Raw genomic sequence first — 12,981 nt, 5'->3', positions numbered from 1 at the left:
CGATGAATTCAGGTTAATCAAGACATCTATATTATCTAGATCTCTGGAAAACAATCTCATAACAGTGTTACCGGTTGGAATTTTCGAAAGCCTGGCGAATTTGAGGGTTCTGTAAGTATATGTATATAATTGGATCAACTTGTATGACAAATTATTACTATTCAAATACTGAGAATAATTCTAAAGTATATGTGATCAAGAGCCTTTAAATTTCAACATTTTATAGTTTATTTCATACTACCATGTGGACGACAAAAAATCGATTTTAGTTCTCTATCTCTTATTCTATCATTGTATGTTTCCACTCAGAAATTTCATCAAATGGCAATTATATCACGGATCATCAATTATAATAGCTTGATTATTACACTTAACATCATTTATGAAAGGTGAAGATAACAAACAGTGATCAATCTCACAACTCCCATAAGCAATACAAAATAGATAGTTGGGCAAACACGGACCCCTGCACACACCAGAGGCGGGACCAGGTGCTCAGGAGGATGAAGCATCCCCTGTCGACCAGTCACACCCGCCGTGAGCCCCACATCTCGATCAGTCAAACGGAGTTGTCCGTAGTCAAAATCAGTGTGCCAAGAACGGCCTAACAATCGGTATGAAGAACGTCAGACAGCATTTGACCCAATGATAGGTTGTATTGACGAACTAGATCGTTATAACGACTATAGAATTTACGAAATGCTGACTTCAATCGAGACTGTTGAAACCTTTGCATCATCAACTTGTTTGTCAGTACCGTGCTTCGATTTAAAAACTGACCATAAGCAGAACAAGCTCTAGCGTATCGAATCAGGTGAGAGATATAAACACCGTATGCAGGTGATAATGGAATATTACTACATAAATATGGGAAGTTGACGATGGAGAAACTGAAATCTTCCCGTTTGTCATACAGTTGAGGTGTCAGTTTACCATTAATGTCTACTTTCAAAAAAATATCTAAGTATGAAGCAGAAGTCAAATCAGTGTTCTAAGAAAGGTCTAAAAATCGATGTAAAACACGTCAGACAGCATTTGAAACCCTGTAACATCAACTTGTCTGACATCACAAAATTACATTGTTTGCGGAGGCCTAATTTGAATTCAACTTATTTAAGGGTAAATTTAAGATCTATCTCTTTTCATTCACTATATGATTATCTTAAAAACTCCATAAAATGACAAGTATCTCTTTTCTCAACAATCATAATTGTTTGAGCATTACACTGTACGTCATTGATATCGTATTTGATTCTTCTTGTTGCGGCCTTCAAATCGACATTTAGATGAAAGGTGAAGATATCCCGATTAGGTAAACAGTGTTATCCGTAGTCAAAATCAATGTGCCAAAAACTGCCTAACAATCGGTATGAAACACGTCAGAGAGCATTTGACCCAATGATAGGTTGTATTGGCGAACTAGATCATTCTTAACACACTTATTTTGACTACGTATAACTACGTTTATCTAATCAAGATATAGAGATCATGGGGTCTTTGACCAGTCTACAGGGGATGCTTACTCCTCCTAGGCACCTGATCCCACCTCTGGTATATCTAGGGGTCCGTGTTTGCCCACCTATCTGTTTTGTATTGCTTATAGGAGTTAGGAGATTGATCACTGTTCGTTATCTTTGTATTTCATCGTTATAACGACTATAGAATTTGCGAAATGCTATCTTTAATCGAGACTGTTGAAATCCCTGTACCATTAACTTGTTTGTCAGAAGCTTGCCTCGATTTAAAAACTGACCATACGCAGAACAAGTTCTTGCGTATCGAATCAGTTGAGATATATAAACACCATATGAAGGTGATCATGGAATATTGCTACATAAATATGAGAAGTTGACGATGGCGAAGCTGAAATCATCCCGTTTGTCATACAGTTGAGTTATCAGTTTGCCGTTAATGTCTACTTTCAATAAACTATTTAAGTATGAAGCAGAAGTGGACGACTCCGTGGTGTCTTTTGTTTCGAGCTCACAGGGATATATCGAATCGACATATGAATGAAAGTTATTATTGTTAACAGACAAAACGTCGTCGATATATCTAAATGTCGAACTGAAGGAAACAGCAAGAGATTTTTTCTTCTCACGTAAAAGTTTCTGAATAAATTCTTCTTCATATGAATATAAAAACTGGTCAGCTAACAAAGGAACACAATTCGTGCCCATAGGAATTCCGACAGACTGTTGGAAGACCTGATCACCAAAGACTACGACGATATTGTCAATGTGGAACTCTGGCAAATTTTTTATTTCAACTTCTGAGTACTTGTGCGTGGAATCAGAGTGGTGTTTAGCAAAGTAGGTTTTTGAATGAATGATCACTAGATATTAATATTTCCGTTTTCCCTTTTTATGAAAGAAGCTACTGTATGATGTCAAAAAGTCTAGTCTTTGATTTATCGTGAGGAACAGTCGTGTAAAGTGATGAAAATCATAGGTTTTGATGTTACCGATTTTGGAAAAAAATTCTGCGATTTCAAGTTTACTAAATTTCTTTAGAATTTTTAATAATTCACATTTCATTTATATGACTCTATGACAAACGGGATGATTTCTGCTTCTACATCGTCAACTTCCCATATTTATGTAGCAATATTCCGTTATCACCTGCATATGGAGATTATATCTTTCATCTGATTCGATACATAAGACCTTGTTTTCCGTATGGTAATTTTTTTTAAACCGAGGCAAGCTTCTGATAAAGAAGTTGATAGTACAGGGGTTCAATAGTCTCTCTTAAAGTAACCATTTCGCAAATTCTATGGTTGTTATAACGATCTAGTTTACCAAGACAATATATCTCTGGGTCAAATACTGACTAACGTGTTTTATACCGATTGTTAGACCGTTCTTGGCACACTGATTTTGACTACGGATAACTCCATTTTCCTGATTAATATATAGGGCTCATGGCAGGTGTGACCGGTCGACAGGGGATGATCACTCCTCCTAGGCACTTGATCCAACCTCTGGTGTGTCCAGGGGTCCGTGTTTGCCCACCTCTCTGTTTTGTATTGCTTATAGGAGTTATGAGATTGATCATATATATACAATACCCGCAACGCTATTCTTAACATTCATATCGTGTTCTTTCATGCGTGTATCCTATCGTATCATGCGTGTCGTATCGTGTTTTTCGTTTATAAGGTTTTCCTTTTTCTATCGTTTTTCGCATTTATCATGTCTATCGTGTATCGTGTTTTGCGTGTACCTGGTTTTCCGTTTATAGTGAAAATTGTCTATCGTGTAGCTTCGGAAACTATCGGGATCGTATATTAGATCTAATGAAAAGTACGATTCTTTCCGAAAGCTTTATTCGTTTTGTTAAAGAAGTTATTTTTAGGAATCGAGGAAAGACAAATCAATATATCTGAAGGAAAATATAAAGCTGTCGATTTTAGGGCAGAATAAGAGGTATTTGTCTGTCCAGAGAGGGTGAAAATTTATCACAATTTCATTATAAGTTGTCTGCAAAGTAGACAGTGGTTTGCCGGGGAAACTGTTGGACAGAAAATTTGAAAGCTCTTTCATCTGAAGTTTATAAACATTTGCTTATCTAAAAACAATTATTTGTAATTAACACATATGCAGAGAAATAGGAAGTTCCGATCTGAAAGGAAAAATCAGCAAATTACATTATTTATTACATATGTTTTAATAAAGATTCTTTTTCTTCCGATTTTTACCACCTGTATTGTACTTATATTCGAACTACTGAACTTGTGCACGTCCTTACATCTGATTCTGTGTATCACTTGTACCATGTACTAATAGTCGTACGGGTTGATACTGGAAATTTATGCCTCTTTTGATGATTATTTGAATTTTTACATGCTAAACACAAAAATATATGTAAGCGTTCGAAAATTGCGAATTTAAAAAGAAGCCGGGTTTTTTAAAAAATATATTTTATATATTTTTTGTTATTAAGATATCATTTCAAATAAATATGTTCCAATTACTTATGACTATCAAATACATGTATCACTCATAGTGTAGAACAATCTATCGTATGAAGATATGGTGTAGTGCAGTGGACTTTTTAAAAAGTGTTCATGACGAAAATAACTGTAATTCTTGAATGAGTAGTGAACTTGAGCTTGATGCAAAATAACCCCTTCTCGCTACACACAAAATATTACTTGGTTTTATTTTGTATTCAAGATCATAAATATTAGAATAAGAGAGCTACTGAAGCATGATATCACTATATTATATTACATTTAGTTTATTCACTGTATAAAATATATATTAAGCATTTGGTGACAATATAAGTTTTAGAATTATTGGTTGAGAAAATTCATATGAATATCAAATAATGAATTAAAAACTGTATATAGTTTAGTTTTCTGATTTTAGCTGTGATGGCGTAAAAATACAATAAAAAATATATTTTTGAAAAACCGTACGACCGTGTATTAAAGAAATTATACGTCTTAGGTATATAATGAATATTGAAACCCTTCAATATTATTATCAACATAATGGAATTATGTTGTAGGTATCAACATTTCGTTTTGTCTAAATGGCTTCTAAATTTACAACATTTCTATCAGGTTTTCTGTTTATCGTGAAGATCGTTTATCGTGTTTTGCGTTTATCAGGTTTATCGTGAAGATCGTTTATCAGGTTTATCGTGTATCCTATCGTAAAAAGGTATAGACATATTACTAAAACATGCAAATTTGTTGTTTAGAATAGGTAATAATTTCGGAATACAATTTAGTAAACTGGGTACATCTGTATTGCTTTCATTACACTTTATTATGGAAATGAACCTCTGTCGATACACACACACACACACACACACACACACACACACACACACACACACACACACATATATATATATATATATATATATATATATATATATATATATATATATATATATATATATATATAACTTTGTTTTTGTCTTTTTCAACTGTCTTTTCAGTGCTATAGATGGAAACCCTCTACGTTGCAATTGTCAATTACTCACCTTTCTCAAGTTTGCAGAATCGAGAAACTTGCAGTTACAGGTCCGTACAAAACCTTCTTGTGAAAGCCCTCCCAATCTAAAAGGAACACTCCTGAACGATAAAATACTTCAAGACATGATTTGTGATTCGGGTAAACCATTTACTTTTGATTCTTTAATACTGCTTTGGTCTCTAAAACAGGCATGATCTCATTGACATGAAAAGGTGAAGATTACTTTCATGGCATCATCTTGACAAACAGGATAAGCAAGTTCTCCATCATCAACTTTCCATATTTATGAAAGTTGCAGATAACGAACCGTTACCAATTTCATAACTCCTATAAGCAATACAAAATTGGGAGCCGGGCAAACACGGAACCTTGTATATACCAGAGGTAAGATCTGGTGCCTAGGGGGAGTAAGCATCCCCTGTTGACCGGCCACACCCGCCGTGAACGGTATATCTTGAAAAGGTAAACGGAGTAATCCGTAGTTCCTGTATGATAATCTGTCCACTGTTACATTGTATAAAACATCTACAGTAGGGGTATAAGACAACTACATGTGCATTAATATTTGCAATAAGGTACTTTATGATATTAATGCTTCAAATGTTCGTCTCATATAGCGATACATTATTCTAAATCTATCCAGCAAACATCATCTGGTAGGATTTATGAGAACTAGATGCGTTAAAAATGACTTTATGACGTCAGGTGATTGATTGGAAATTATGTTTCTTGAACATTGCAAAATACACGCATAATATACACTTCTGTGAATGCAATCCTTTTGCGTACAAAACAACCAAACACAACTTTGGTGTAAGCCAGGCAAGCTTGTCGGGCAGCCGGCGTTTAATAACTTTACAACAAATATACTACATACATGGTAAATGATATGAACAAGTTTTATTTAAGTACTGAATCAAATAACAAAATGTCAAGAAACCCCCGATCATTGACGTTAAAAACCACCCAGGAAAAACTATAGATAAAATATGTGAAAAAAATATGGAAACCTGTGTCCGAAAGCAAGTGTTAAGTAACTTCTAAGGGTGAATATCGGACCTTATCCTTAATTAAATATAATAATAAAAAAAATGTGCTACGTGCACTTCGTGAGACTGGCTTAGAATGACTTTACTCATGATATCGACACTTTATATAGGCTTTCCTATTGCCACGCCTTGTATTACTACGCATAGGCATTCTAACACGTTCCTATCATACAACGTTTTCCTGCTATTCTTCGAAACGCGGGAAAACTACAGTATAATATACACTTCTGTGAATGCAATCCTTTTGCGTACAAGACAACCAAACACAACTTTGGTGTAAGCCAGGCAAGCTTAGAATAAATATCCAAATGTTAGCATTAGATTAAATATATAGGAATAAAGACCTAGCTAAAATATATGCATGATAATATACTGATAAAAACAGAAAACTGTAACTGAAAATGAAGCACATATTTGATACACACATTCACGTATATAATATATAAACATAGTCACAATCCTAGCTTTTTTTAAACAGAGCCTGCTCTCTAAACTGTCTTTTACATAACCATCCTTGGACGAATCTGACGCTCATCTACCATGTTTCTTCCAGCAACGCTCATTTACATTGGAATTTGCGGCAGCTGTCGCCCTCCTGAACGCAAAGAATGTAAACCTATATTAATGTTTCCCATAACAGACTTAAGCTTGGACAAAATGCACTGTCTTCCGCGTGTGTAACTAAGCTTTTTGTCTCTATAAATCAGCTTTAAACCATCTTTTGATTTAAATACCGCCTTAAACGAAAATGATCTGAAGAAATATATATAGTTCCTAATGATACGTAACGTTGACGCATACTGACTGGACAAGCTGAACTAAGGCCCGAAGCAATTATAATTTCATTCCCCTGTCTATATTTATCGGTTTTGCTTTTGTTAATAAATATTTTTACATATCCATCCATGAAGGTAATATCTAAACAACGAAGCGAAATTAGTTCATCGAAGCGCAAAAATCCAGCAAAAGAAAGTAGAATCATACACAAATCGCGCACTTCCGACAAATTGGTGCTGTTAACATGTAGATCACAAAGTAAAATTAAATCGTTGACTGGGACAATTTCCTTTTTGGTAACTCTAGACTTATTATGACGCTTGGAAGACTCCACTAAATTCCGCACGAAGGAATGTTCGGTCGGATCTTTATGGTCTAATATAGAATGTGTCCACTTTATAGCATATAAATCACATGAAAAGAGCATCCAATATTCATCAAATATGTGAAATATAGTGAATATGAATTGGATTTGCTGGTATGGCTGTTTTTTTTCTTTGCTGTTGATAAAGTTTGACCATCTGTTGAAAGACGAAAGATATTTCTTGCTGGTGTTTGCACTTTTAGATTTCAGAATATATTCACTCATTTTTGCCGCCAATACTGCGTTGTCCGATGATTCCAGATCCACACCTGCCGTAATTAAAATGTCCTCTATGCTCTTCTCAACATTTAACAAATATTCACATCTAAAATTCAAGCCGAAATGCTACCATGTCAAACATTTTATGACCTCCAAATATGCCATTTGCACCTCTACCTCTCTCGGTTATCATTGAATTAACTTTCTGAACATCCTTGATAAAAGGCTGCCAGTCATCTCCTTTGCATAATAACGGTCAGAAAGGGGCCGATTTCCAATAAGGAACAATCAAAGTACCCTTCCCTCTGTCTTGCTTCAATTTGTTTAATGTCTTGCAAACCAATCTAGGAGATGGAACCTTCATCCCAGAATTGTTTAAAGGCATCTACTCCGCTGGTATTTGGGCACCACCATCTCGAGTTAAATTTTAAAACATTTTGTATTGTAGTCTGTAGCGAATTTGTCACATGTGTGTGTGCCCCAACATTTGTCAATTTGTAGAAAAACATTGTTCTTTATTCCCCAGTCATCACTATCAAAACATTTGCTAATCACATCTCTAATATTGCTTTCTCTTGGCAACCAATGTATATATAAGTTTATTTGTAAATTCTGAATTTTTTCTAAAATTTCAACTGCAATATCGTGCAAATAAGACTTTTTGCTGCCGACTTCTAAAATTCTGAAAGCATTTTTACTGTCAGTATACCATGCAACTGTTTTACCATGAATACTTTCTCCTATAGTATTCAGAGACCTGTTGATTGTCTCTAGTTCCCTCCATGTGGAACTTCTCGTAGATTCTACTACTGTCCAGAGTCTCATTACCTCTGTAGTTTCTGAGTTTCTATATAAGCACCGAAACCTGATTCGGAAGCATCGCTAAAAATGTTTAGCTCTGCGACTTCACTGTAAGCTGACTTTATATTTTGCCCATTAATCAACATGGAATTATCCTTCCAAAATTCTAATTCTGTCAAAGATTACGAACTTAAGTCAATGCATGAATTCCAACTGACCCTTGTCATTATCTCTTGATACAAACATCTTGTTTAAAACATGACCGCGTTTCCTATAGCGGCTTCCATAGATATGATTTGGCCTACTATACAAGCTACAAATTTCACCCGAAAACGTGACCCACCCGACTGAATCCGTGTATATACCTCGTGTATAGACTTGAGCATCTTATCAATTCTCTCTGAAGTTACTTTTAAAACACCATCAAACGTGTCCCAATCAAAACCCAACCACACTAAATTTTGTTGTGGAAACCAAAAACTTTTAGATTCCGTGTTTGTCCAACTATCTATTTTGTATTGCTTATAGGAGTTATGAGATTGATCACTGTTCGTTATCTTCACCTTGCATTCAGCAATAATAAAACCCAACTCTGTTAAATCCTGTTTGATTAAATCGCTAAGTATAAAAGCTTGATAAAACTCGCTAGAACCAGCTAAATCATCATCTAGATACATAATGACACGAAAATCCGACGACCTCCAATGCTGGTGAATAGATTTGAACGGAATTTTGTATCCGTTTCCTATCACATCTAAAATATACTTATCTGCCTGTATTTCAACGCATTTTGTCAAATGACCCCCCCCCCCGAGCGCCCAACTTTGGTTACATTTTTTTCGTTGACTTGGGCCACAAAACGGCGATCTTCCAATCCATGTTCTGTAACACAATTCTTTGAAAAATCATTGTATTCTGCATGAAGTAAATTCTGTGCAGTACTTTTTAAACTACATGTACTTAACTTAGAGCCTGTCTCTTTGCTGAAGCTGGTGCAGTCCTTTGCCCAGTGATCTGCATTTGAAGCATGTCCCGGACTTTTTGCCGCCCTCGTATGACCTGGACTGATTTTGCGTGCTGGGAGCTTTCTCAGGGTATGAGTTGTTGCGTTTCAGCTTTGAAGATGCGTTTTTCATCCTCCTCGTCGGACGCTAATTCGTGCTGTGTGTATTTCTGAACGGTTCTCCAACCCGTTTTGGAAGAATCGGCCAATTTGATTAATTTTTGTCTTTGATGAATAAGATCAATACCTGATGATATGCTGCTAAAAGCCGTTCCTGGGTCTCCTTTGCTGATACTTGTGTTAGCTTCTATCAATTTCTGTCTGACACTGTTGTTAAATTTATACTGAGCCTCATTTCCTTTTCGCTTGAAAACGATAGTCTTCTCATTCGTTGCCTGCAGTTTGGCAAGCTGTTCTTTGTGTTGTTGACGCTGCTGTTTAGATATCTTTTGCTCGAAAGAAGATAGTTTAGAGTTTATTATTTCGGACACTCGCCGCAATAAGTCGTCATTTTGAAGAGCCGTGGAAAAGGAAAAAATTGTGCTACGTGCACTTCGTGAGACTGGCTTAGAATGACCTTAATCATGATATCGACATTTTATATAGGCCTTCTTATGGTCTCGCCTTGTATTACTACGATAGACATTCGAACACGTTCCTATCATACAACGTTTCCCGCTATTCTTCGAAACGCAGGCAAAACTACATTCTTCACGTGTTCTATGTTTAGTCTGCATGGGCATGCTAAAGAGATGAAAGGAATTGATCAAAATGATGGACATTCAACAATATAATGAATGAAATGTATGATAAAAAGGTATAGAAATTTGACTAAAACATGCAAATTTGTTGTTTAGAATAGGTAATAAATTCCGAATAGGTAATAAATTCCGAATACAATTTAGTAAACTGTGTACATCTGTATTGCTTTTATAACACTTTATTATGGAAATGAACCTATGTCGAGCTATTATTAGATTAATGAAATGCAGGAAATTGCAAGCATCGCTACAAACTAATTCACCAAATCACTTATATTAAGATTATATTAATATTCTTGGCACACTAATTTTGACTGCGGATAACTCCGTTTACCTGATCAGGAAATAGGGCTCACGGCGGGTGTGACCGGTCAACAGGGGATGCTTACTCCTCCTAGGCACCTGATCCAACTTCTGGTGTGTCCAGGGGTCCGTGTTTGCCCAACTATCTATTTTGTAGTGCTTATAGGAGGTATGAGATTGATCACTGTTCGTTATCTTCACCTTGCATACCCTTTGCTTGTAAATAGTGTAATTCAAATTGCCATATCTTCCTGTTGTTTAGAAACTCACTGTATTCACTGTATTCTGTATATATTGTGACGTCATACGCTAACGAGCATTGCCTTGATAATGCCTTAAGTGATTTAAGATAACCTATGAACACAAAATGTCTAAAATTAATTAAGATAGGAAAGAAAAATCAATGCATGCTGGCCATAGTAAACAAGAAATGCATTGTGGGGTTATCAAAGAAGCATCTGCTTGTAGTTTTAACTTCCCTGTTGCGTGCTATTTTTATAACACTAACTTAATACTGATATGATTATAGATGTAAAGAAAAACTAAATTGAATCATTATAGCCTTCGATACTCATCACCGTATTTTCATTCATCGCTCATATTTAACAATATAGAACTACATACATTGAGTTGAAATAATTCATGAAAATTTGAAAAAAACCATCAACACTATAAATTAAGAAAATAAAACGTTTATAAATGAAATCATTTTCGCCGAAGCGATTTATTGCAAAAATGCAAAATTATCAGGTCACTTGCGTTTTACGATTATACGATGATAAACAGGGAAAGGTTTTTTTCCCTGATATATCAAATAGCCCTAATTTCGTTTAATTAATATACAGTAACTTTATACAAGAAAGTCAATGAGTTTATCAATACAAGTCGCCTCCCTTTTTATGATGGATTTGAAGAGATTTAAGTTTTTACCATCATCAAAATGAGATGAACAAAGTAATGCAATATCAGATAAGAATAATCCAAAATTTCTTAGGTGGCTTGATCTTTTTCACAACTTTAAAGCGGATGATAAAATTGAATTTCTCACGGTAGTACAATTTACCATCTGGGCAAAGAATTTTACCAATGGGATACACAGTGTAGTAAAGGTCATTTTATTAATTAAGAATCAAAATATGTTTAAATAAATCGTATTAGTCATTCCTATAAGTATTGACAATTTTATGCATTTATCTGCATCTATATTTAAGTTTAATGCAATTATAATCTTCAAATCATGTTCCTTGAATTTCTGTTTCCTGGACAAACATTCGATCTGCTGTATAAGTAAGCTCCTAGTGCAACTTTTGACGAACATGCAATCATTTTAAAGTTGATAAATATCATTCATTGATTGATCATTTCCATAATATTAGAAAGGAATAAGATGATTTGGGGTGAGAGAAAAAACATTAAATGAGGTATACTATCTCTTTAACCTAACACAAAAAATACCAAAAGCTGCATTACTTTATCTATGAATGCAATATAAAAAAGAGGTTTATTATGCACTATTTCTTAACATTCCACTATTTGTACAGACGCCCGCTCTACACAAATAGACACAGGTATTTTCGCTAAGGACACCAGCACTTCTCGTCCAGACATTGATACTACCGGAAGTAACAGCGTCACAGTAATCACAGGAGTAACAGTTCCTAGTCAGTATTAATTTCTGTCTATTTTACATCTGCGAAAAATGTATATATTGCGATAACAAATCTAGAATAGGAATTAATGATATTGGACGCGGAATCCTGATGGTTAGAACCTTCGCTTTAATTTGTAACCGGAAGTTCCCAAGCTCGATCTCCACTGCAGCAACATCCAATTGACATTCAACGTGTGTAGTGACTGCTACTTTGCGTTAGAAATGAAAATCACGGGTCTTGCTGTGATACCTTAAAACAACAAGTTAACATACAACGAAAAGCGCAGATTCGGGGGGGGGGGGGGGGGGAGACGCCAACAACTGTAAGTGAACTGCTACAAATCGTGATCTATACTTTGCACTTGTGGCCGTGGCAGTGAAGGCGTTTTACTGTGTCAACGTTTACCGTGACATGGAACGTCAGTTTAAAGGTGATATCTGAAAGACCCATGAAAAAGTCACCACCAGTGTGATACGTCTTAGGTTTGACTTGGTGCCGGGATTGAGAATCGAACCCTAAACCTTCCGATTGCGAAGTGAGTGCCCTAACCACTGGGTTATACGACAGGTCACAGGATTTTTAAAATGATCACATATCGCCTGTATTTTTCTATTTTCAGTTGTCATATAATAATAGATATCTAGTATAAATTGGACTACTCCCTCTACTCCCTCAGAGAAAATTGATCGATCCGCGCATAGTTAACAATATATATCTAATTCAGATTCCATCACAGCCTCTACCGATACAGACAATGGCTTTACCGGATCAGGTGAGTAACTCTCAGGCAACAGAATTGCACTAGATTATATGAGTAAAGTAGTAATTCGCAGTATACGTCATATGCACTTGAAATATACAACCATCAGCTGAATTTGTCAACCACTGATATATCTCTTGACGCAAACGTTATTTGAAAACATCGGATTGGCATCAATTTCCGCATGAGGATTTCCGGGAGAACATCATCCGTAAATATTGGATTAAAGTTCAATATCTAAATTTCCATTACATCGTAAGTATGTAAGCTTAGTACTTTTTATCAGTAAAACCATCTTCAC

General features: G+C 35.4%; 1 protein-coding gene across 2 annotated transcripts in view; it reads left to right on the top strand.

Annotated features, from left to right (window-relative positions):
* The window catches only part of LOC125682257 (carboxypeptidase N subunit 2-like), a 62,528-nt gene extending 49,554 nt beyond the window's left edge, over positions 1-12,974 (top strand). For both annotated transcript variants that reach the window (XM_056157435.1, XM_048922730.2), the window contains 4 exons: positions 40-111; positions 4,954-5,129; positions 11,810-11,929; positions 12,645-12,974. In XM_056157435.1, the coding sequence (XP_056013410.1) occupies positions 40-111; positions 4,954-5,129; positions 11,810-11,929; positions 12,645-12,700 (424 nt within the window). In that variant the 3' untranslated portion in view covers positions 12,701-12,974. The remainder of the gene's footprint in view (positions 1-39; positions 112-4,953; positions 5,130-11,809; positions 11,930-12,644) is intronic.
* Positions 12,975-12,981: the final 7 nt, after the last annotated feature.

The sequence above is a fragment of the Ostrea edulis genome, chromosome 2 (assembly GCF_947568905.1).
Source record: "Ostrea edulis chromosome 2, xbOstEdul1.1, whole genome shotgun sequence".
NCBI classification, from domain to species: Eukaryota; Metazoa; Mollusca; class Bivalvia; order Ostreida; family Ostreidae; genus Ostrea; species Ostrea edulis.
The sequence above is the reverse complement of the archived record's forward strand: the minus strand, read 5'-3'. Positions and strand labels throughout refer to the sequence as shown.